This window comes from Eptatretus burgeri, chromosome 10 (assembly GCF_056783735.1).
Source record: "Eptatretus burgeri isolate ZD-2024b chromosome 10, Ebu_testis_v1, whole genome shotgun sequence".
NCBI lineage: Eukaryota > Metazoa > Chordata > Myxini > Myxiniformes > Myxinidae > Eptatretus > Eptatretus burgeri.
In genome coordinates this window covers 78,648,040-78,674,112 of record NC_140970.1, presented here as the reverse complement: position 1 = coordinate 78,674,112, position 26,073 = coordinate 78,648,040, and the positions used below count along the sequence as shown (strand labels likewise).

The following is a 26,073-nucleotide window of genomic DNA, read 5'->3' as shown; positions in this document are numbered from 1 at the left end:
GCCGGCCGCGCACCGGCCTACGCAGCAACGTGTCCTTTCATTGGTTTGGTAAATAAATGGCCATAACTTGGGAACCACTTGTCCGATTAATATCAAACCTTGAAAAGGCACATACTCAGGTCCCCAGCAATATATCTGGCAAGTTTCAATTAGATCAGACCAGTGGTTGTCGAGAAACAGCGGTCACAGACAGACAGACAGACAGACAGACAGACAGACAGACAGACAGACAGACAGACAGACAGACAGACAGACTGCTGGAATTATAGATAGATATATAATTATAAGAATTATAATTATAAGTATATATATACACTGTATATATATATACAGTATATGTGTGTTTCTATATTTTGCATATACGGAGCTGTCAGTTGCCTATACACCGCCCAATAAAGGCAAGTGTCAGCAGAGCGTGTTGCATCCTTGGAGCAAGATCGTCCGTCGGGTGGGTACTCTGCTCACGAACGAGTAATGTTTTAAAGCTTCAATGAAATCGTGAAATTAATGATTCACAAACTGTATTGAGTTTCTGCTCGTGAATATTTCATTCTTATTCATGTTGTCGGTGCCATATTGTCATTGTTCTCATATTTTGAGGACACACAACAAGTGGTGTGGATTGAACGGAATATTCTTCAATGGGATTCCGTGTTTCTTCTGCAGGGGGGAGGGGAAAAAAAAAACCGAAGGGCAAATGACGCTCTCGATCACGTGATAAGCATTCACCAATGGCGTAACACGTGTGTTTGTAGACCCGCCCCTCGCGTGACGATCGCTGACGTCACGCGGAATCCCCCCTCCCCATCTCCCGCCATGTGCACGTAGAACCGCCCTGACTGGAGCATATGTCCTTCTCGGCATTCTTTAGCGACGATCGGAGCGAACAGTTAGCCGCGAAAAGCTCGAAGGTTCCGCCATGGACGTACAGTTCGTATCGTCGTGGTACTTGGCCGGTGCTTTGTGCACCGGACTCGGCGTGGCCTACGTCTCTGGTTCCCTGCTCCGCAAGTTCAGGCGCTCAGAAATCTGGTAAACTTTGTGTTCCATTGCGTTTCCACGCCCTGTACTTGTTGTCCCTCGGATTTTCCGACTTTCTCCTCCGTTTCGCGCCGAGTACTTGTGCAGGGATAAGAGAACTACTTCGTGCACAGTTGGAATTTTCCCTGCAGTCAGAGCACCTATCTATTTATTACACACACCTGCTACAGTGCGGGGGAACGAGAGGGATCGGGAGTTAAATCCGCCAATATTTGCGTACGTAATAAATAGATGGGTCCCGTGTCGAGCTTCGTTCACAAACTTGGAATATTATATACACCTATTCTTTCTCCTGGATTTCTCTGGGCTATTTCTAATTGTGTGTGTGTGTGTGTGTGTGTGTGTGTGTGTGTGTGTGTGTGTGTGTGTGTGTGTGTGTGTGTCACCACGACACCACCCCAACCGTGTCTTGTTTGTTCCACTCCACATGACGTACGTCTACTTCCTGTTGAAATATCACTTTTTGGTGATTCTGTTTGTTGTGCATGGCTATCAATGTCATATCTGTGACAGCTGGTCTCCTGGGGGTGTGTGGTTGTGGTCTTGACATTTGACAGGTGTTGTGATCCTTTGGCTGGCACCTTTCCCAGAGAGAAAGAGAGAGAAAGAGAGAGAGAGAGGACAACGCCTGGTCTCTCCATGAAACTGATGCAGCTGTCTCCCATTGGGGGTTTTTTTTTTAACCTCTTCAACATGTCATTCCATTCCAGCTGGCATGGGGTTGTGCTGCTTGCCTTGTTTGGACCCTTTCTGGTGAGGTGGTTCCATGAGTCCTCCAGATATATGGCTTATTTTTCATGGCCACAAACAATCCCATCTTCTTGTTGGGTTGGCTGCGGGGTGAGGATTTTGGCCCCAAGTGTTTCACAAATCGGCTCGTCAGGCCTGACTTTCAACTGAAGGTGATTTGTTGTTTGTTTGGGGGTGCCGGAGATGGCTCGCCTACTCGTCGTGGAAGACTCCATTGGATCTTTAATGTCCACCAGCTTATGCATGCAGACGTGACGCCCAGCTTAACGTGCACCCAAAGGACGGCGCAATTTTTGATGCACGCTCCTGCCTGCGAAGCACTGATCCGACAATTTATAGTCTGGTTAGGAACTGTCCAGACAAGTCAATATAATTGTGTCATCAGGCTTTAATTTGGTCCATTTAAAATGGACACTGAACTCTTGTCCCACCGAATTTTATTGCTTCCGCTTCCAAAATAGGTGACCCTTATTGTCAGTAATTCTGTCTGTTTGGGTGTTTGTTCGTTTGTCATCAGCATAATTGGTGGTAAACGTGGGCGGATTTTGACCAAACTCGGGTGGTAGGTACATCTTATGACTTAGTGCTTTGGAAATTGTGATGGTTGCTAGGGACGCTTTGGTTCCCTAGCAACAACCGAAAAACCTTCAAAATCGGTACCGTTCACGCGAAATCTATTCCGAAAGCCATTATCCCACGTAGGGTTTTGAAATTTGGCACGAATGATCTACAGGTGATGCTCTATCAAATATATTCCGGTTTTTGTGATATATGGAATACTTTACTCGCAGCGCCCCCTACATTTAGGGGATGCGCGAAAATTGGCGAAAATTGAAGGCCCCCGAGCGACCAGGTGAGTGCATCGATACGAATGAAACTTTGCAGGTTCATGGTACTCAATGAGTACTACAACTTTGCCTCAGGACATATTGACCGATTTCTCTTAGGTCAGGGGTCAAAGGTCAATTAGTGCAAAAATCGATAATATGCGAGAGCTGGAGGAGCCTTCGCGCCAAATGCTACTCCTCCTTGGATTATGGTCAGATGGTCATGAAAATTCACACTAATTGTCTGGAATACATTGTGTACAAACGATCGAGCCGGATTTTCGATTTATATCTTTGTTCACCCACAGCACCCCCTCGAACTTTGGGGATTTCCGATTTCAAACCGCATTTTCGGTACTTTTCATTCAAATGGATACCAAGTAGTTATCAGAAGATGGACCTGGATAAGATTTGATGTGCGTAATCTTCAGGTGATTCCCTATCCGCTATATGACATCCATTTTGCTCTATATCTTGTAGTTTCCATGCTCAGCGACCCATCGCCTCCTACCGGCTTGTTTGTCTGTCTATCTTTGTCTTTGTTTGTGTGCAGGATATCTCAAAAAGGCTGCGGACGGATCCGGGTGAAATTTTGTGGACAGGTTTGGTGTGCGACAAGGACAAAATGTTCAGATTTGGGTGAAGAACCGAATCCCGATCCGGATCGAATAATTTTTTCAGTGATTCTTCACCATTGAGAGATAGAGCTAAACTGATATATAGCACGATATCTCAAAAAGTTGTGGACGGATTCAGACCAAACATGCTGGACACGTTGGGTGTGTGGCAAGGACGAATTGATTCGATTTTGGTGGAGATCCGGAAGCAGATGCGATAATCATTTAATTCTGAAATTGATTCTTCACCATTGAGAGATAGGGCCAAAAACGATACATCGCCTGATATTTCAAAAATGTAATGGGCCAGATATGTTCTCATGGGTCAGGCATTGTGTGACGGTTGTATGCGCTCTTCCGAGTGCCCTTCTCGTTCCAGAAGTAATCATTGCTGAAAAGGTGTGACGTGTTTCAATGTTGGACTCCCGATTGAGCCTTTATCATTGTGGCTGCATTTCTTAAGGATGTTGATCTCTATATGATGTGTACGTATTTGAGAAAGTTCTCTCCTCTCCACCCAAGGCCTGCTCCTCCAGGTCACACTCATTCTGCCACAAACTCTTTCCTTGCTGTCCTCCATTCTTGTGTCCATTGTCTTGAGCAATTCCCTCCAGGATTATAAGTATGCTGTCCACTACCTCCTCAAACGGTCTCTCCTACGTCCACCACTGAGCTTCACTGCACTGTCAGATCCTGTTCTCATCCTTTTCCTGCAGTTCCTCTCCTTATGTTGTGGTGCACCTTGACCTGTTTGTTGTTGTCCCACTGGGTTCCCCTTTAACCCATCCTGTCTGTTGATCTACGGTCCCCTGTTGTTCTGCTCTTCCATGACCTTTGATACCTGTATCCATCCATCCATCCATCCTTTGGGACCATACTTTGTGCAGAGCGTCGGTGCTGCCGAAGCAGTCTCCTAGGCTATTGGGCACAGTCCTGGAAGGGTCGCCACTCTGACACAGGATACCAGCAAGCTGGCACTCGTTTTGCTAACCTCAGAAGGATGACAGGCAGAGTCAACCCCACCTGGTATTAATTCAACAGCCGAGGGGGATTTGAACTCAGGATCTCAAACCCACCACCTGAACCATTCAGCCAACACCAGGCATATACAGTACCTGTATGAGAAAAATAAAAGTCTGTGCCTACGAGCAGGTTTGTTTTGTTTTCCTGAATTCTGAATTGGTGGACCATTTGGTGTCATGTACCCTCTATCATGTGTCATCTGAATTCATTCTTCTCTTTTACAGCGATCTAAGGCTCATGGAGGAGCTTGAACACATCACGTGCAGGACAAGGACATTAAGAAGTGTCGGCGTACTTTTGCGTGAATTGCAAGGACTTGAGAAGATATTGCACATGTTGGCACTGTACACCCAGTGGCCCCTTGCCCCCTTTCCTACCTGCTGCCCTTCTTCACACACTGCAGTGCATCATTGTATTATCTCCTTGCCTTGCCATTGGTCTATCGACCTTCCTCTCTTTCGCTCCTTTCTCCTTCAGCTCCTCAATAAGACTTTTCATGAAAAGGAAACTATCCTGAACATTTTGAATGTGTCGAATTGGCCAAGAATGATATGGCAGATGATTGAAAATACTTTAATCATCAAAGATGAAACTAGAGAGTTCATGGAACCTCTTAACCCCACACAGTCTTGGAAAAGAAAGGACACGGTCGGGGTTTGCGAGCAGCAAATTTGATTGGTCGAGATGAAATAAAATTCCGTAATATATATATATATATATATATTTTTTTTGTCCACGTACAGTAATGTGAAACGGAAGGGTTTTGAAAGTACCAAAAAGGTGATTTGTGTTCTTCAGTGTTCAAGTATATAATTCAATTGAAATAAAGATTTTAAAGGTTGCAGAAAAAGATTTTTTTTTTTTTTTTTTGGAAGTTTACCGCCATCGATGCAGCGTCTTACACACCGCCTTATTTAACATGTTGCATGAGTTATTCGTGCCTGTTGTTTGTGTCCTTTATGATGTCTTGAAAAATAGTTTCTCCTGTTTGGAATGATTTTCACTTTTGTTTGGCAGACGGACGAAAACAATTATCTCGCCCCTCTCTGTGCACGCGCAACCGGGCAAAACTCAGAGCCAAAGTACTGCTTAACTACAGGCGTCATGTTCTGATTAGTGTTGAAAATATAACATTAAATTGAAATTAAATTGTTCCTCGATCATCAACTGACGTTTGTAGACGGGCAGACAAACAAAGTGAGCCAATTGCTCGACCCCACGTTTCGCTTCGCGTGCAAAGACAAGCTTGTAAGCACTGATTTTACACCTGCATTCAATATAGCTTTATTTGATTCGTTTAAAACGATGCTACAATGACAGCTTTAATGTCACCTTCGGCACAAGAATCGGTCACTTGGCCCATCATGTCGATGTCGCCTCCACATCATGTTTGTTTGACTGTATCTCTGTTCACCAAGGTCGTTTCTGGAACAGCCAGGATCTGGACATGTTCTCTCCTGTTGAAATCATCCAGCCAGTTGAGGCAAGCTCGTCGGCAATGATTTTTACGCTTGCATTAAATACAGTGTTGGTGGATTCATTTTAAAATCTACGCTCACGAAACTTGAAGCTTTATTGGCAACATACACACTCGACTGAGGCCAACTGTGCAGGAGCACCCAGGCAATTTCAGTAGCACCTCGACTTTCAATTATGCTTTCCCTCCATATCCCATTGCATCTACTAATAAAGATTTGCATGCTGTATTTAGCCCAAAGGCCTACTCTTGGAAAAGTTATTTTCTTGTAATTGTTGATGGTACAATTGGGATAGTTTGATCTGATTGGACATTGTGGTCAACAGTGTATCACCCCTGCTGGTTGTATGAGAACGGCATTGTTCGTTTTGATGACCTCATCAGGAATCAAATGCAGCGCTGGAGAGCAACCAAGCTGTTGTGCTGACCTGTTAATTTATTGAAGAATTGTAATAATATACACTCTTTTTGAAATTGCATTCCATTCCTTACCTTTTCCACTTTTTGAGATTTTGGGCTATGAATTGCAGATACAAGTGTTTCGATGTTGTGGTTGAAATGTCAAATTTCTGATCCTTGTTCTCAAACAAAATCTCAGTTTGGTTATACAGTATGTGCTCATCAAAAAATTTGCAACAAAGGTTTTGAGGCTTGTATTGTATTTTATGTTGATATCCTGGTTGAGGACGACGAGTAAACATTGGATTTTTGACTTGTGATCACAATTATTGACCCGAATACAAGCTTGTACATGTCTTGTTAACCAAATAAGAAAAGCTGTCGGATTTTTCACCATTTTATTTTTATTATTATTTTTTGTGGACAGACCTGCGAACTGCAACCATGTGTCCCTGGGATGGCTCAAGCATGATCAATTGGATTTAGATCCGGAGATCATGCAGGCCATTCCATGTGATTGATGTTTTCCTGAAGTGCAGTGTTGATAATGGGTACGGTATGGCTGGAATTGTTAAGCATGAAGATTACTTGGGGACATTGCTGTTGGATTAGAGGGACGACAACAGATGTATTGATCTCTTCCCTGTATCTGACACTCGTCATAACATCTCTCTAAACTAAAACGGCACCCAGTTGAGCGCATACATCCATCCGCCAGGCTCAACAGTTTACGTTTTGTATCCCACTGATGGGCTGGATCTGGATCCGGATCTGAATCAAAATCTAATCGGCTTGTTCTCATCACCTAATAAACTCGTCCATCCAGTTTTGTCACAACTCGGCTTCAACTTTTTGAAATGTCATGATGTATACATTGTTACAGATCCGGGATTTGAGTTTCACCATGAGGGGAAGCGCTTGAGTCCCTCCCTAACGCATGGTCCTGAGACCACCCAGCACGGATAACTCCTCGCTCTGGCGGCTTGTTAAACAACAACGAACACCGATTGCTTCTACCAATCCTGGCAGGGTTTCACTATTTCATGTGGTACTTTACCTGTGGATGGCTGCACCAAAGCGGGGGTGGGGGGTCTCGTACCCTCGATGTGTACTTGTATGGAACTTACTGCATCAGTTGCAGCTGAGCAGAGCTGCAAAGTATGCACTGGTTAACGAGTCAATCGGTGTGGGAAAACTTCCCGGCTAACACTGCGTGCAGATTCCGCTGGACCAATGGAGGAAAAGACACCACTGAATAGGTGCATCCACAATGATAGCAATTTATTTATTAAGCAAGGGCAAGGAAGGGCATGTGGAACAATAAGCAAAGGTTTTAATGCACATGAATATGTACAGCAGGGGAAAGCAAGGATTCATGGTGTGCGGCAAAATAAATGCAAGTATTTACGAAAGAGGACAGAGTACAGAGCTAACCCGATCGAATACTTTTACAATTTTGACAAATATTAACATTACAGGTGCCATCAGTCGTACTTGAGGAAATGAGAAAGCAAGAAAGTTTGAGGAGTTTGCAACCTCTTTTGGACCTGGCAAGGCCGACGGGCCCACGCTTCCCACTCGCTTAGGAGGAAAGGGTGTCGAAGGTGCGTGGTCGGAGGAGGTTTGAGATGAGCGTGTGTTGGGCAATGGCATGAGGTTTGAATGTGAAAAAGGGCATGTGTATGCAAATGAGCTGTTTTTGTGCAGGCATGCATGACGGAGTGGTCGTGTGTGCAAAGTGGAGTAAATAAAGACCTGCCTGAAAGCCCACACAATGCATTCTGCCCCATAAACACACTAGACATAAGGGAAGGGCTATCTCACAAATGCTCATGAAATGACCATCTTGGACCTTTATATGTTGTGTGCCATTGCCCTGGGGAGCGCATGCTTTGCAGAATCGCAACTATATATATGTGTGTATATCTCTATTATCATACCAAGCTTGCACACTAAAAAAATCGGCTCGCCGTCACACGATCCCTATGAAATTGCTGTGGCACTTAGCAGACATGCCGACAATGTTTGGGAAGTCTTGGCGTTCCATAGTACCACTTGCATTTTGCACAATGCGTATTTTTGTCATTCCCCGTGTACGGTCTGTCGTCTGCTACCAGCTGTGTTGTCCTGCTATCCCGTGCATGTGCACGGATATCGCTAGTATATATACTGTTATGGTTGTGGAAATTCGCATTACACCATAAAGAGTCCTCAGGTGAGCTATCTCGCTAAGTCCATGTGTAGTTAGCCCAAACCCGTTGTATCGAGGGAATTTATGTGATCCATCCGGGCTGCGACGCTTTGAGTTAGCCATTTTTCTGTTCTATCTTTTATTTCAAACAAACAGCATCTCAACAACCACGCCATCCCCACCACAGCGCCAACCACACTACAACCACGCCACCTCCACCACCTACGCTACCACATCTTCGCCACTCGCCATTCAATAAGCCCCGTGCGGTCACGATCTCCGCGGAAGAACAAAAACCACCAACGATGCTCGGGGGGTTTTTCCCGCCTGTTTCTCCCGTCTAAATTCTCCGCGCTCGGTGTGGTGGAAGTGCGATCCGAGCCGGGGGTCAAAGGTGAGAAAAGGTGGGGGCCTCTTTTTGGGGGAATAATTCCCTGGCCCTGAGCCAAAACTGACTCCACCGGCCCCCGCACGGGGCGGGGTGGAGGGAGAGCGAGAGGGCACGCCCCCCTTCGAGAGGCTTCTTGAAGGGAGGCGGGGCCAAAAACGGGGCGGAGCGAAGGGCGGAGCCCCACGCTACAAAAGGTGGACAGCACGGACCTTGAGTTGTCTTCGAGGCTTCCTGTCTCCTTGTCTTCGAGAGTTCCTGTGTTCTTCGGGTTGTTTGAGCTTCTGGGCTGGACGTCGTCTTCTTCTTGGCGCTGCTTGTCTTGTCGGAGGAAGAGGTCCTGCGCTCGCGGCTTGGTGAGCGGCCTGTCAACGGAGGCACGGACGGGAGACGCGGCAGCGCCGGTTGTGAGGTGGACCTGCGCGTCCGGATGAGGAGTGCCGGAGATGGTTCGCCAGCCGCGAGAGAGGTCGGGGCCAGGCGCGACCACGCTGATGGTGGTGGGAGAGGGACTCACCAGCCACGAAAAGGGAAGTCGCGACTTCTTTTTTTTTCCTTTGCTTTTTGTGTAAATGCTTGTGGTGGCGCCGTCCGTAAAGTCGAACTGCGTAAGTGTTGCCGTGTGTCGGTCGTAGTCGGTAGTATCTCTTTTACTGTTTCTTTCTGTGCTTGAATACGTGCCTTTTATTATTATTACTGTGACTGAATATACGTGCTTGCTTCGTGTCCGTGTGTCGCGCAATAAAATGTTTGCTTGTTGAACTGTTCCCCCTCTGCTTCGTCTCATTTCTTTTTATTGACTCTCCATCCTGCATCACTTAAGAGATTGGTAGTGGGTGTAAGTTCCCGGTAACTAATCTGAACCGTCGAGGTCGACGATAACTCTGCTCGGTTATCTCTGCAGTTTTTTTGTTGTTTGTTTGTTTTTCACAGGATTTTTGATGTTTTTCCTCATGAATCGCAAACTGTCAGGAACCTATCCCCCCTTTTTCCATTGAACCAATGCCCCGACATTCGCGGATTCGATATTCGTGGCATCTTGCAGGAACGGATCCCCTGCGAATAGCCTGGTCTGACAGTATTGCACAGAAACATTTTAAACTTCTTGTGGATTCGTTTGTTATTCGTCATTAAGAAGAAGAAGAAGAAGAAAAAAAAAAAAAACAGCTCATAATTCCTCCATAACAAGAGTGGTGCATTTTATCTGGAATGAATTGGTGTTGTTGTTCGTCTTTCAGCTGCTCCCATTAGGGGTCGCCACAGCGGATCATCCGTTATGATCCGCATACCGATTTGACACAGGTTTTACGCCGATGCCCTTCCTGACGCAACCCTGGTCGCCTCTTACGACACAGGGATAAGGATTGGGTTTCGCCATGATTCCGGGCTGCCCTACACCCTCTCATAGCGCAGCCCAGCGCAGAGCTCCCGTCCTCAAGCGATCCTCCAACCCAAGCCTCCGAGTAGTCGGATTACAGGCGCACGCCACTACGCCCGGTTTTTATCTGGAATGAATTGGGAGGTGTAGAAAAGAGAACCAGGAACCACCATTGCAAAAGGGTTAATAGTTGGGAAGCAAAAGTCCTCACACAGAAAGGGAGAAACCTGCGCCATGAAGGTACAGATAACAGGGGGAATGTTAAGGCAGAAATTTACTCGTAGAATTCTAGAAAGTTTCAGAAGAGATTTTTATGCACAAAATACTATGTCGGTGTCTTCTCGAGCTCCGAAAGCTTTATTTAGATTGGCGTCACTGGCTGTGTCGGCGCATGTTGTGATCATTGGTGTGTCTGTGTGCAGCATCTTGAAGGAAGTATGGGTGGAGTGCTGGTTCTGTGGCCAGTGCACACATGTACCTTATGGGAACCGTGATTGCTGGGACTGCCCCAGCTGTGAGCAGTACAATGGCTTCCGTGAGGTATGGAATCCTGGTTTCACCATCTTGTCCATTGCATTTGTGGCCACATTCTTTTCAGAGCATCGGTGCTCCCGAAACGCTCAGGAAAACGAAGCTTGCACTGGGCAGGATTTTGGAATTTGGCCAGGATTGCAGCACACAATGACAATTTTTGTGAAAGGCACTGAGAGATCTTTAACGTCCACCATTGAATGTTAGCAAACCTGACTTCGTTGAAGTATAACGCCCCTTTTGTAACACCGTGTCCATGAAGTATGGGAATGACGGTTTACAGTCGAGTGTGGACTCAAACGTAGACGAGACAGCTTCCAGGTGAGTACATGACCTCTGAGTTCTTCTGTAAAACATGTAGTTTACCTGAAGATGTCTGTAATTATTTTTGTGACGTATACACTTGTTACATCTTTTGTACTTGTACTTGCCTTGTATCCCACCAATTGCAGGATGGAGATTACAACAAGCCCATTCCAGCCCAGTACTCAGAACTCCTTAACCACCCAGTGCTAGGTGGCCGCTGGGCGGTTGGAGAGACCTCCAAGGGGACGGCGCAATGGCTGAGCAGCCGACATTTGCTGTGCCGTCGCTGTGTCAACAATCAGCAGTTGAAGATACGCAACCTTGCTCGTTTTCAACCCTGCAATGAGGTACACACACATGTTCAGATGTTTCCTTTCTACATGTCACCTGTAATAAATCAATAGTTTGTGTTGATATGTTATTACTTTTGCTTCCTTGCTTACGATCCTATCTTGCCTGACGGCATGTAGAACCTCTTGAAGAAATATATCCTCTTTTATCTTTCTTGGGCATTTGGATTGATCCCCGTCCAAGTGTTCTTGAGCTTCCGCAGCTCCGATTCCATCATGTGCTACCATGTTATTGTGGGTCGTCAAACACTCCTTCAACATACAAGCGTCCACTGTATCTCTCTTCGTCTCCATCTCCGTCTCCGTCTCTCTCACTCTCACTCTCACTCTCTTTCTCTAACTGTCGCTCTTGCTCTCGCTCTGTCTGTCTCTCTCTCTCTTACCACATGCAGTCTTGAGAAAAAGGACATGGGAAGGTCTTTTCAACTCCAGTTTTGCGTTTCCAAGCATGATCTATATTTATGTTATCTATATTAGAGTGTGAACGGCAACTTTTTTTTCGTTGAGATGGTGTGTTTTGTGCACATAGTCGAGGTTTGTTGAAGAGCTCGTATTAGTATACTGAACTGATCAGGACACCACATGGCAAAAGGAACAGTTGAGAGAGGAGAGAAACTCCAACAGCAGGGTTGAAGGGCAAGATAGAGACAGACTTGGACAAACAATGGGTTGCAGGAGAGGATGCATTGGGTGGATAATATGGATACAGAGGGAAGCTCTCAGGAAGGAAAAACTTTAAATTTGCAAGGAGGAGGGATTGGGGTGGTTGGAGGGAGCATGGTTAATGAGGGTGGAAGAGGTCATGGTTCTGGATTGGAGACAATCTGAGATGGTGGTGATCAGCTGTCTTGAAGGCCTGGTGGGTAGAATGACATTGGAGGGGTTTTTATTTTATTTTTTTTTTCGTTTTTTTAATGGAGATTGAGTACGTGGAAGTCTGGTCCACAGGTGGGAGAAAAGAGGAATTAATTCCTGGAGTTGAGCAGTGATCAGGATTTAGGTAGTTCAACCAGAAGGGGATCGATGGTGGACTGTGTGTGCCCTGCAGAAGCCTTGAGGGGATTGGGGGGGCGGTGGGGGGAACAAAGCACAGAGAGCAGAGGGTGCAAGACCTGAAAGGAGGTGGTATAAGATAGAGAGACCACCAACCTGTTGGCGATTGTCAAGCGATAGGCCCATAGACTCAGCTTCATCGTGAGAGATTCCAATAATCTTCAAGGCCTTGGTTTTCATAGCATCAAGCTGAGCAAGGTGTGAAGTAGGGAAGCTAGCCCAAAGGGGAGAGCAGTACTCCATCAAGCTGTGGATGAAGGACATGTTTCTGGATAGGAGTTCAGGTTTGCTAAGGAAGGACTTTGCACAACGGAGGATGCCCACTCGTTGGCTGACATTGGAGGACAAATTTGAAATGTGGTTTGCCCAAGAAAGAGCATGGCTGATTGTGAGACCCAGGAGTTTGAATGACTGAACTTCCTCAAGAGTATTTTGTGAAGAAAGTAGATAGAAGGGAGTGCCGGGGGTGGTGGGGGTGGGGGGAGGTTTGCCAGACAGTGCTCTTGCAGAGATTGTGAGAGTGGGAGATTTGTCGGGATTGAAAGACATATTCCAAATGATTGACCAGCTTGTGATATTATCAAGGTTCTAACCTGCTGTTGCTTGGGAGAAATGTGTGACTCTTTTTAACCTGCCATTAATAGGGAAAAACCTATAAGTGAAATATTATTTTTGATATAATTTTCAGCTTTTAAAAGAAAGAGTGGCACTTTCCAAATGGTTAACCATAGCTGTTGTGTTCCTGGATGTAAATAGGACTCCTGTATGTGGAGGAAATGTATAGAAATATCTGTGGATGAGACTGACAGGTGTTGAGTTCCTATCATTACCTGTTAAAATACAAGTGAGTTACCGCAGTGCACACATATACACACACACACACACACACACACACACACACACACACACACACACACACACACACACACACACACACACACACACACACACACACACACACACACACACACACACACACACACACACACACACACACACACACACACACGGAAAACCCGATAAACTTCTCTCAATGCTCTTGTTTTACCACACCTCCTGAGCCACACAATATTTTTCATAGGCCACGCCCACTTTAAATAATAAATAATTGAAGGTGGTGTGTGGGTCGTGGAATTGTTTTTGGAAAATAAATAAATAATTGGAGGTCGTGTGTGGGTCATGGAATCGTTTTTGGTAAATAAATAAATATTTGAAGGTGGTGTGTGGGTCGTGGAATTGGTTTCGGTAAATAAATAAATAATTGAAGGTGGTGTGTGGGTCGTGGAATCGTTTTTGGAAAATAAATAAAAAATAATTGGAGGTCGTGTGTGGGTCGTGGAATCGTTTTTGGTAAATAAATAAATATTTGAAGGTGGTGTGTGGATCGTGGAATCGTTTTCGGTAAATAAATAAACATATTATATTATTAGAAATACACAAAGACAGAAATGCCGGTGATTCCATTTATTTTGGATCCTTTTCACTTTGGTCAATAACGTTTGGATCGAGGAGAGATCGAAGGTGGAACGACGGTGTAGTTCCTTACAAACACTGTATACACACCTTAAATGACGGTAAATAGACACCCGATATTTGAAGGACTACCATTTGAAAAATAAAACCTCAATCAAAAATCGGCTCGAGTAAAATTTTCGGAATATCTCGAAGTGTTTAATTCCGAAGTCTCGTTTCTCCACATTCAAAACTGAAGGACAATTATTGAAAATACTGTACGTGGTTTTTCGGCCGCTGCACAGCAACGGGTGGTTGCTCGGCAACGAAATTCAAATGCGCACATTCCCAGTATATATTCCACCTGTTGGCAAAGTTTCATCGAAATCGGTTCGCTGGTTCGTGCTGTTGAGCCTCGCGTTGCAGACACACTTACACACACACACACACACACACACACACACACACACACACACACACACACACACACACACACACACACACACACACACACACACACACACACACACACACACACACACACACACCCGGAAAACCCGACAATAAGGGATATCTCTTATATAGCGAATCCAATAACAGCCCTCACAGCAAATACAGCTCCGACCTCCCACCCCTTCTCAACATGATTAATAGTAAATATCATCATTTTAAAATTACCCTGTACAGACATGTCCTTCCTATTTGCGTTTAGAAACACCCAAACCGGATATGGTGTCCACCTGATGCATCCAAATCCCACGTAAAGAGAGCTGGCACAAGCTATGTGTATTTTAATGTCGTGAACATGTCCTTTGCCAAGAGGTTGGTTACCGTTACTTGGTAATGATTCACAGCATCGTCTTTCCAATTGTCGACATCCATTAAATAAATCGCCAAGCCTGCCATGTTTACAGGAGGCACTCCCACAAGGTTCAAAGTCCATTCAATGGTGGCAATCCATTGGGGGTTTGTCTAGTACACGTCCGTCAACTCGGGCCTTGCACCGGCCCACATGGTCGGGAGTTTGCAGTGCAGGTGGCTGCCTGTTCGGCGAGCTGAGAAAGTTCTCCAAGTTTTTTTTTTTTTGTTTGTTTTGTTCTGCAGAGGTACAGTCCATTCTCTCACGAACTGTCCAAGTATGTTTGGCTTCTTGTTGAAGCTTTGTAGCCATTCTCGGTACCAATCCTTATCTAGCACACACACACACACACACACACACACACACACACACACACACACACACACACACACACCCACACACACACACACACACACACACACACACACACACACACACACACACACACACACACACACACACACACACACACACACACACTGCAGTATATACTTTATGGTGCCTGAACACCACCATTTCTCAGATTTTCGGCACATGCGCACCGAGCATTCTGGGGCTGATTATGACGTCATTTTTGAAAATTGCATTTTCCTTAACCCCGCGTTGTGCTTCCCGTGCGGGGTGATGAAGGATTGTAGTTTCTGTGAAATGACTGGTGACTTTCACTGCTTCACAGCCAAATAGTAGAACTGATTTTACATGACTGTCACAAATTTGAAACTTCCTCCTTGTGTTGTATTATTTTTATATTCCAGATTTCTCTCATCCTCGTAAATTCCACTCGTGCTTTCTATAATATTTGTGGAACTTCAGAGTTCACCTTCCCCTCCGCTTCCTTCATGTGACAGTGACCATAGACCCGACGTACATCAACTTATCGACATCATGCATGGCCAAGTCATTGCACATGATGGGATTGTTGTCTGATCCATGTATTCTCATGCTCTCTTTTTTGTTGTTGTTGTTGTTGTTGTTGTTGATTTTCAGTCGTACTTGCAGGGCATGCTACTGGAGCCTATTCGCTTTCACTTACATTATTTGTACAGCCGTCATCTGTAAAGCTGAGTTCTTCCAGATGATCACTTTGAGCCTGGTCTGTTCCATATCTGGCATGTTCTGTCATCCTTAATACTGTTGCGAATTCGCGCCCGCCGGCGTGCGATCGGCCGCTCGACTCGAATGGCGGCCGCCTTGCCCACCGGAACGGATAATTCCGTCGTGACCCTCTCGGAACAACGCCGGGAGCCACGAGTGGGGGTTTAACCCCACCACGACCGTGCCAATTGCCCACCCGCGCAGGATAGGGTTGCTCGCCAAATTCAATCTACCTAAGTACCTGCGCGGATGGTTGACCGGGCGATCGTATCTCGCCGCAGGCCGACTCCGGACACGAACCACTTAAGCGGTCCATTCCGTGCTATCGGGATAACCGAGCGGTGTTATCGTCGGCCTCGACGGTTCCGATTAATTATCGGGCGTTTTAAGCCCACTACAAACCCTTTTACGTGAAGCAGAATGGAGAGTCAATAAAGAAAAGACGAAGCGAAACGGGAAAACAGTTCACACAATGCACTTTATTACGCGACACACGGAAAGCACACATATACAGCCAAACAGTCAGAATGCACCTATATCAGGAAAACAAAAGAAACAACGACGCAGAGTTACAACCGAATACGCGTACACACGGCAACACTTACACAGTTCTACTTTACAAGACACGGCGCCGACACACATTTACTCAAAAGCAAAGGAAAGAAGCCACCCTCATAGACAAGGGGGCAGACGGGCCTGCAGGCCAATATGTGCGCGGGACCTGAATGAGCGGCCAGGTCCTCGAGACCGGGTGGGTCTTACCCATGTCCTCGTGGCGCGTTGGCGGGCGAGCCGCAGACGTGGTCGCGTGGCTGTGCCCCGACTCCGCGCTCCTTCGCGGGTTTCGTTGGCACGACATTTGGAGTGGGGTGGGAACGGGGCCCCCTTGGTTGCACTATCTCAGCGCGGGGGAAAAAGGGGAATTGTTGATGCTCTGGGGGAGGGAGAATGGCTGACTGGCTTAGGTCCCGCGACGAGCGATCTCCCGCCGCGACCTCGTCGCCGACCGCCGTCCTTCTCGCCTCGGACCGAAGCTCCTTGGCCTCTTCCCACAACTCTCCTCAGCCGACTGCAGAACCCAACTCGACGCCTTCGCCTCCCGATTCCACTCTCTGCCACAAAACTGGCTCTGCCACGATTATCTCTGCCACAAAACTCTGCCTTAACTCTCTGCCACACTCCGCCTTGCGCTCGGCATTTTATAGGCCGGCAGGAGAACCCATATGCAAATTTCCGGATCAGGATGAGCTCGGGGGCGGAGCCATGCTCGCCCATTGGACGGAGGAAAAGTGGGCGTGAACCTCCCCTGATCCTAGAATTTGCATATTTCGATTTCACATGGACGTGCCTGGAGGCGGGGCCAAGCCGCTCCGCGCTTGCTGATTGGACGGATCAGAAGTGGGCGTGTAGCATTCTTGATCCGAATTTTCCCTCAGAAAGGCCGCTATTTGCACTCGCGGCTCGGTGCGTATCGCTTGAACGAGCCCAAGACAGCCCGGTGCTCAGTGTTCACAGGTGATGCGTGAATGGCCGTAGAAGGAGAGAGGTGAGGGTGGCGGAGGGTTTATCGGTGGTGGTTTGATGGTTCTGGCGGTTGATTCAAAATAAAGATAGAACAGAAAAACGCCTAACTAAAAGCGTCGCACCCCGAATGAATCACATAAATTCCCTCGACACAACGGGTTTGGGGCTAACTACACATGTACTTAGAGTTACCTCACCTACGGGACCTGAATGGTGGTTTGCGAATTTCCACAACCGTAACAATACCCAGTCCAAAGAAATGGAGACAGCATGCATTCCTATCTGAATCGTGTTGTGACTTCAACTTCTGGGCGACTTCGTTCCGTTGCAGATCACACTGCATTGGTATCCATTGTATATGTTCTTTATCATTCTGATGAACTTTCCAGGTTTTTCATACCCTTCTGTTACGTTCCACATGACATCCCTGTTTGCTCTGTCAAATGCTTTTCCCAAAATCGACGAAAGTCATTGCAAGTCTTGAATTCCATTCATTGCATTGTTGTACACTACCGGTCAAAAGTTTTAGAACACCTCCATTTTTCCAGTTTTTACTGAAATTTAATCAGTTTAATGTTTCAATGTACTCTGAAATTAAAGCATAGAACATATAAACAATTGCAGATAAAAAAGAAATCATGGAATCGTTTTATTGAACAAAATTTAATCAAAAATTTATGGCTCATCAAAGTAGCCACCTTTTGCAAATATAACAGCCGAACATACTCGTGGCATTCTTTCCACAATGGAAATCAAATATTGTTCGGAAAGTTCTTCCCAACACTGTTGCAGAAGTTCCAACAAATGTGTTGTACTTGGAGGTTGCTTTGCTTTCACCCTTCTGTCCAGTTCATCCCAAACCAGCTTGATGGGGTTTAAGTCTGGAGACGGTGCTGGCCATTCCATGATTTGAAGCCGACCATCTTCTTCATTTCTTCTAAGTTACTTCTGACATAGCCTGGAGGTATGTTGTGGGTCGTTATCTTGCTGTAGGATGAACCCCTGACCAACTAGGTGGAGACGAGAGGGTATTGCATGGTGCTGCAAAATGCTGTGGTCGTCCTTTTGGTTCAGGGTGCCAGTCACTCTGTGCAAGTCACCGACTGGATCCAGCAAAACAGCCCCAGATCATCACGCTTCCTCCTCCATGTTTGACAGTTGGTGTCACACACTGAGGAACCATCATTTCACCGACTCGATGGCGTACAAAAACCCTGCGTGATGAACAAAAGATTTCAAATTTCGATTCATCGGTCCATAAGACCTTCTTCCAGTTTTCAGTAGTCCACTGGCGTTGCTTTATTGCCCAGGCAAGCCTCTTTTTTCTTATTTTGCCACCTTAGCAATGGATTTCTTACTGCCACTCGACCTGTCAAACCTGCAGCTCGAAGTCTTCTCTTCACAGTTGAAACTGAGACTTCCTTACTTCGACCAGTGTTACACTGTGCTTGAAGTTGCTCTCTAGTGAGCCGCCTATCACGCAAGCTGTTGACTCTCAGAAACTTGTCTTCTGATTGTGTTGTGGCTTTGGGTCTGCCAGACCTCTTCCTGTCAGAGTTTCCTCCATTTTCCAAGTGCCTTTTGATGGTGTCGGAAACTGTACTCACTGACACCTTGGCTTGCTTTGCAATTTCTCTGAAGGAAAGACCTCCACTTTTAACGGTTATAATGGTCTGTCTGTCTTCCTTTGTTAATTGTCTTTTTCTCACCATTATGATTGCAATATACTACTTCCTGCAGTACAATATTGTCCAAATAATGCTTCAGAGGGTGCAGCAACACAGTCTGTTCCAACACTGCTTTTCTACAGACAGAGGGTTTGTAACTAATCAACAAAAGTTGGGACATCTGCAGGAATTGTTTGCATCAACTTTCAAAGCTTAATTTACTTCCATAGCTGCAGAACAGCTGCAGTTGCGAACCCATTACTTGTTCCCTGAAAAGGGCCTTTTTTAACAACTCTGAAATTTACATTATTTTTCAGTTTTTGGAAACCTACACTTATGTTTTTGTAACCTCTGACAGTTTACCGCTTATCTTTGTACCATTGCAGGTTATTCACTGGACTTGAACTGCTTAAATTTCAGTAAAAACTGAAAAATGGGGGTGTTCTAAAACTTTTGACAGTAGTGTATATTAATGTTCTTGGAATTAAAATTCAATATCTACACACTCTATTCCTTTTAGAAACCACCCTATGCCTGCTCTTTCCTTGATCCTCCATCCACTACCTTCTGTATCCTGTTCAGAATTATATTGCAGATCACTTTACTTGCAGTGCACAGAAGAGTTCCACCTCTCCAGTTACCGCATTCACTCACGTCTCCTTTCCTTGTCATTTAACAATCGGTGCAACTTTCCACACGTCTGATTGTTCTTGTCAGTACATTTCATGAAATAATTTGTGTAAAAACTGTTGTTGATGTCTTAACAGTGCACTTGTACAGTTCAGCATTTATATCATCCGTCCTTGGTGCCTTTCTATTCTTTAAAATCTTTATGGCTTCTCTCACTTCAACTTCATTAGATTAGCAAAAAGTGTGTGTGTTCAAGTTTGTATTACTCTACAAGCACCAAGGATGCATCGACCCAGCATATTTGTGGAAAATCGAAAGTTCTTCACCGTTTGAGTTAAATCGTACCGCAATGTAACCCGGACACAGTACGGATCTGGTGGTCTACTTCTGTGTGCGAAATCATGGATAATCTGAAGAAGAACAAGATTTTGACATTTAATCACAATTTTACCTCCTTTAGAATTCGAAAATCAGAAATAGACGCATCATATCTATTTTGTGGGGTATCAAGTGATGGATTAGCACTGAGGTGGTCTGAACATTTGGGCTCCCATTTAAACTGAGCATGTTCCTTTTAACTCTACGTACCCACTCAAGGTCATCTGTTTCTAATCTGTCCCCCTGATGCTCCCATCTCGTGCTCCTGTGCCCTCACATGGAGCACAAATCTATGAGTGCTCCTACGTGGGCTTAACATTTTCCCATTCAATTTGACTTGCTGGTGTCTGGGATTTCCTTCCACAGAGAACCTATCCATGCTGATTCCATCCCACATTTACTTCCCCCTCAGTTTCATTATTCTACCAGGTGAGCGAGCGCCCAGGGGTATTGCCCCTATTTTTTTACATTTGCTGTCATTTTTGGGGTCTGTTGCCTGTCCCATCTCTCCTATTTTCTGTGTTGTCACGTCTTGTCATGCATTCTTTCGTTATTGCTATCATTTCCCTTATTTATTTTTTTGGGGGTCCTTAATTCACCTATCGCCCCCGTATTGTTTTCAATTTTTAGTTCGAATTATTTTTGCCCCTCTGTAAGTCCTTTTAGCTCTGTCTTGATTTCATTCATTTCTTCCGTCATTTTGTTCTGACCCACCACTATGTCATGCAGGACACTGCCCACACACTCCCTTACTTAGTTCAGGTCTCCATGTACAGCCTCAATCCTCACTGCCATGTCAATGACCATCGCCTTCATGTCGGCCTTTACTTCGACCTGTCCTGCATCCAGTTTTCCCTCCATTCCTTGTCTTAGCCCATCCATCGCATCCTTCATGTGATTCCCGAACCTCTCCATGTTAGCACTCATCTAGCTCATCATGACAATTATTTGGTTCATGGTGGACTGCAATGGCGATACCAACCTGCTATCTCTTGGCACAGTTTCCAAGGTAGACTTTGCGTTTTTCGGGGAATGGGGGTGGGGGACATCAGCCACTATGGGCGCCTCTGCTGTGCCTCCCATTGTTCCCTCTCCCACTGTCATTCTCAGACGCAGCTTCTTCCATCTCCTCTATCAAACCCACCTGATTCTGCCTGTCTTTGTTCAACATAGCTGCTTTAATTTAATTTCCACCCTTGCTGGGCTCAGTTATAAAATTTTGAGATGCCGCTAGTGGTGCCTCAGGTCCAGTCTCACTCCTGACAAATGTTATTGGTTCGGTGCGTTGAGGTTGCAAGGGTAGTTCTCAGACCCACTTACCGACCGATGACCCTGAAGCCGACGAACCGTAGATAACTGGGTGGCACGACAGGTTGTTAAGCAACCACAGACACTATCTGAGACACTTAATTTAGGAAGGGTCCAGTGTCCAAATTCCACTTTACCTTTCCAGCAAATTAATCACCCCAGATAAGGCCTGTGCTTTCCAACGCTCCTCTGTTGTTAATCAGAACGGCCGAGCGATACTGTCGGTGAAATGTTGGCGAATGGCTAACCATAACGAAACTGCGGGGCAGAACTCCCATCCCTTATTTACGCACAATGTTCTAACCAATTGAATTTGCTGCCTGGGCAGTTTGGAAGGCAGATCATGATGAGCAAAAATCACGTATTTTCAAGGCAAATCGTGTCACAATGAAAACTTTTACCCCGAGCACATAAGCCACTTAGTCAATCAAATCAACCGAGCTGTTAGGGTTAGGGTTAGTTATGCTGATCTGATGCTGTCATGACCAGCATGACATGTTTGGGTTAGGGTTAGTCTAACTTCGGGTTAGTCAGTCATGCTGATCCTATGTAGCAAGTCGGGATGTAATCGGCCCACAATATTACGCACAACGTACAATTGGGATTATACACTGGCAACACAGGGGATGACCGGGTACCAAGTCAACAGTCCAGTTCCTCCAGTGATGTCGTCGACCAGAACGTGCAGGTCTGCGCTACATGATGATGTTTGTTGCTTGATTGGATTCGTACTCGTGGTCCAGGGCCACTTTATGCTGATGTTGGTTGATTGGTTTTGTAATGTTGCGTGTAATATTGGGTGTTGCAAAGCGTGTATGGATGTACCACAGAAAGTCATTGATGGATGTAAATGGAGAGAGAAAGAGAGATGGAGGAGAATCACAAAGGGGTTTGAATGTTCCGCACAAACACAACTCATTTCCCTTCCCACTGGCATGAGGGGAGAGATGATTTAGCTGAACAAACAACTACAGATATAATTAAACTGGGGGTCCCTTATGTGCTGGTATGTGTCTCCCCGTGGTCTCTGAAAACCGTCACAATACATTTATTTTTCTGTGGCGTCATAAGGAGATTTTTTTTTTCCTGTTGTCATTCACCATTTCATCACAGGTTGCTTGGAGACCTCTGTCGCTTACCACCAACCTTTAGTGGGGCAACTTAGCTAAATATAGCAGAACAATTGTGCATTTTGTGAGGAAAGCACCACATTTGGCACACGAGTAGCCTATCATATTATGAACAGATTTGGATATTGGGCCATCTCAAATTCAGCCGCTGATGGCTGTGGCAGCCATTTTTCAAAATGGCCACCAGTGGTTACTGTTATGACACATATCTGCTTTACTGGAGAGGAATGCAGGTTGCTAGTGAAAGTTTATTTACTAATAAAGGTCCAATAATGGTCAAAGAAAGTAACAATTTGATTTGGTTGAGAAAAAAATGTTAAAGTGGACTAATTCCTCTTATTAAGACGGATTCCAAAGCGTGGAAAAGGAGTGCGTAGACGCGTAGTCAGAGCAGCAGTTTTACCTGGAAAATGGCAGAACTTCCTCCGAGTGGACACCAACAAGACCGAGCTGTTCAAGTTCCTATCAGAAGCTATCTTCAGGTGGTTTGACCAGGATGACAAGCAGCTGGTTATCACTGATGGAGAGGCAGTCCTGAGCAAGCCACCGCTGCTAGACCTGGCCTTGCTTGCACCATGCAGCCACGAAGAAGCTGACAGTCGAATGTTGTTGCATGCATCCCATGCAGCCAACCATGGTCACCACAAGATACTGATCAAGACAGTTGACACCGATGGTGTGGTGTTGGCTGTCAGTGGCCCAGGGACTGCAACCAGAAGATGAACTGTGGCTAGCATTTGGCACTGGGAAGAGTTTTCGGTACCTGGCAGCCCACGAAATAGCAGCTGGCCTAGGACCAGAGAAGGCACAGGCATTCCCAATGTTTCACGCTCTGACTGGGTGTGACATTGTATCTAGCTTTGCTGGACATGCTAAGAAGACTGCTTGGACAATCTGGACCGTTCTGCCAGAACTTACAGACGCACTGCTGAAGCTATCCTCTGCACCAAGTGGCATACCAGACGATGTCATGCACACCATCGAGAGGTTCGTCATATTGCTCTATGACAGAACCAGCACGTGCAACGACATTGACAAGGCCCGGAAGAAACTCTTCGCGAAGAAGAACAACGTGCAGCTGATCCCACCAATCAAGGCAGCTCTGGAGGAGCATGTGAAAAGGGTGGCCTACCAAGGAGGCCATGTGTGGGGTCAAATACTGCTACCAACGCCGGAGCTGCCTCCTCCATCCAGCTGGGGCTGGGTCAAGAATGACGAGGGGGTGTACGAGCCACACTGGACAAAGCTACACAAAGCAGCCCACACCTGCTATGAGCTAGTATCGTGCAAGTGCAAGAAGAGCTGTCTGAAGTGTTGCAAGTGCAAAAAGGCCGCACTTGAATGCACAGCTTTGTGTTTGTGTGTGTGAGGGAGAGTGTTCACAAAATTGAGAGAATATTAACAGAGCAGACTGTGTCACTGATTCAGAACATTTAAATCAGACATCTCTCGATCAATTTTCTTTTCTTTCATTTATAACGTGTCATTTTAAAATATCAAATATTTTTTTTTTTTTTTTTTACTGCAAAGAACTGTTGCCATTTTCAATTTGTTCTGTTCTTGCGTATGATAGCTTGGCTGTCGGGGTACCTATCATTACTTGAAATTGCGGCTGTGCCTCTATACCAGCACACTCATTTTGCTGACTTCAGAAGGATGATGAGCTGAGTCAACCCCACCTGGTGTTAATTCAGCAGCCAATGGGGCTCAAACTCAGGACCTTAAGATTCTAAGCCAGCCACCCCAACCACAAAGCCTGCCATTTCAATAAATACAAGTAAAAGCTTAATTTTCCTGAAACCATTTTGCTTCAGCTTCCCAACATCGTCCAGCAGATGTCAGCGTAGTCCCAGCACTTGTCCGATCGTGAGTTAAATGTGTGCTGTTTGGTAAGCGGTCGTTGTTTTATAAATGCAGTTTGCTCCATGTTGCGGTGAGACTGAGATAACCATCCCGAGCACTTGATGCAGGAATAGGGTGATGCGATGTGATGATATGCATCACCACAGCTTTCCCATCTGATGCTGCGCTCAAGGTTATCTGTGCAGAGACGGCCTGGCGCCACATTGCTCATCCTCATGTGTCGGGTAGTTTGTTCCTCGCGAGGCTAGCTGGCTAGCTTGAAGAGGCCGTCGCTGTGGGAAGTTTGGCGTTCGGTTGATGTCATTGTCACGGCCTTGCTTCTCCGTCTTTGTAGTCTCCGCGTTTGTTAAAGTGACACAATTGGGAAAGCATGTTTGTGCCTTTTGTCAATACCGTGAGTTTATTTCATCATATTCGCTTTTTTTTTTCTTCGCATTTCTTCATTGTTCCTTTCAAGAACGAACTGTGCACAAGCTTAATTTTTGCCTTAGGCACGTCCAATAAGATTTCCAGGATGGGTAAGAAAGCTCCGTTTACAACATCTTTGCTTGAAAGAAAAAGATAAGTTTGGTTTCCCTTTTCCCATCATTGCCATCAAAGTCTTGTGATCACGTGACCTGCTTCTCTCCACTTCCCTCCTCCACTTTAACGACTAAATAAAGAACATGAGGCAAGTCCTTTTTTTTTTTTTGTGTGCATCAAGTTTATCATCCTTTGGTATTCCTCCCAGATCTGTGAAAACACGACTCGTACGGCGGTGTTTTGTTGTTGAACTCCACTTGTATGGCAGTGTTTTATAATGTTTGAAACGACTCATTCGTTTGGGTTTATTTTGGGAAAAATTAGTGTCGTTATTCCTGAATACCACTCTTATTTATTTATGTATTCATTTATTTACCTTGCAGTAGTGTCATTATTGGTTAACATGACTAGTCTTTAATGGTGAGCACGTAGTATATACACATTATATATATATATATATATATATATATATATATATATATATATATATATATATATATATATATATATATATGATTGTGTTTTTATTGTAAGACTTGAGTCTTGTGGTGATGCTCCCAGTAACCCCTGATGAAGTCTATCATGTGTGTGAAACGTCATGATGGAGAATAGTGCGTAGTTGGGAGAATCCATGGAAATGGTTTGTTGTTGAAAGAATCAATGAAGACCAAATATGTGAGAACAGCACAATGGAAAACACAAATACGTCACCAAATCAAGGTTTGGTCAATAAAAAAATGGCAAATGTTCAACGTCCGTTTCGGCCACAAAGAGGCCGATGTAACGGACTGGCATCGGCGATTTGCACTCACAAGGTCAATCCCCTCTCAGGGCAAAACCAAGGCCTGCGATAGACCATTAGATCCTGGCAACCATTGTCATCATTTTGGCGATGACCCTCGTCTCGTTGCCGTAAGTTTCCAAGCTCCTTTGTCCACCGGGCAAATTTGGAATAAAATTGCAGGCGAGGGGAATAAACAAGGCCTCATTCACACGGGAAATGCGTCCTCGTTGTGGTCAATCAAAGAGTGTGCAAGTTTTTATTTCTAAACCCCACTACACGTGGTATCATCGATGTCGAGTTGTTGTTCATCGTGCGAGACATGAGCCGTGCCTTCATCTCACCACCGCATCATCAAAAAGCTTTCTTTGTTTGATTTGAAAGTAATAAGAAACATTTTGGCATGGAACTTTTCTGCTGTTTGGCAAATGATTGGCAGAAGAAGAAAGGCAGGGCGAAAGAAAAAAAGAAACTGTGCCTGATGCAGAAAGGAAAATTGAAGAGGAAAAATATCCGAAACAATTTCAAACGAT

General features: G+C 45.4%; 1 protein-coding gene and 1 pseudogene across 6 annotated transcripts in view; one reads left to right on the top strand and one right to left on the bottom strand.

Moving 5' to 3' along the window:
- The first annotated feature begins 778 nt into the window (after nucleotides 1–778).
- The window catches only part of TMEM201 (transmembrane protein 201), a 203,969-nt gene continuing 178,674 nt past the window's right edge, over nucleotides 779–26,073 (top strand). For 5 of the 6 annotated variants that reach the window (XM_085899039.1, XM_085899041.1, XM_085899037.1 and 2 more), the window contains exons 1-3: nucleotides 779–1,032; nucleotides 10,514–10,631; nucleotides 11,075–11,275. In XM_085899039.1, the coding sequence (XP_085755165.1) occupies nucleotides 920–1,032; nucleotides 10,514–10,631; nucleotides 11,075–11,275 (432 nt within the window). In that variant the 5' untranslated portion in view covers nucleotides 779–919. Of the gene's footprint in view, nucleotides 1,033–10,513; nucleotides 10,632–11,074; nucleotides 11,276–24,501; nucleotides 24,632–26,073 lie in introns of those variants that run through there. The other variant, XM_085899042.1, reaches the window with a different exon arrangement.
- Nucleotides 10,072–10,212, bottom strand: LOC147018920 (signal recognition particle RNA; annotated as a pseudogene).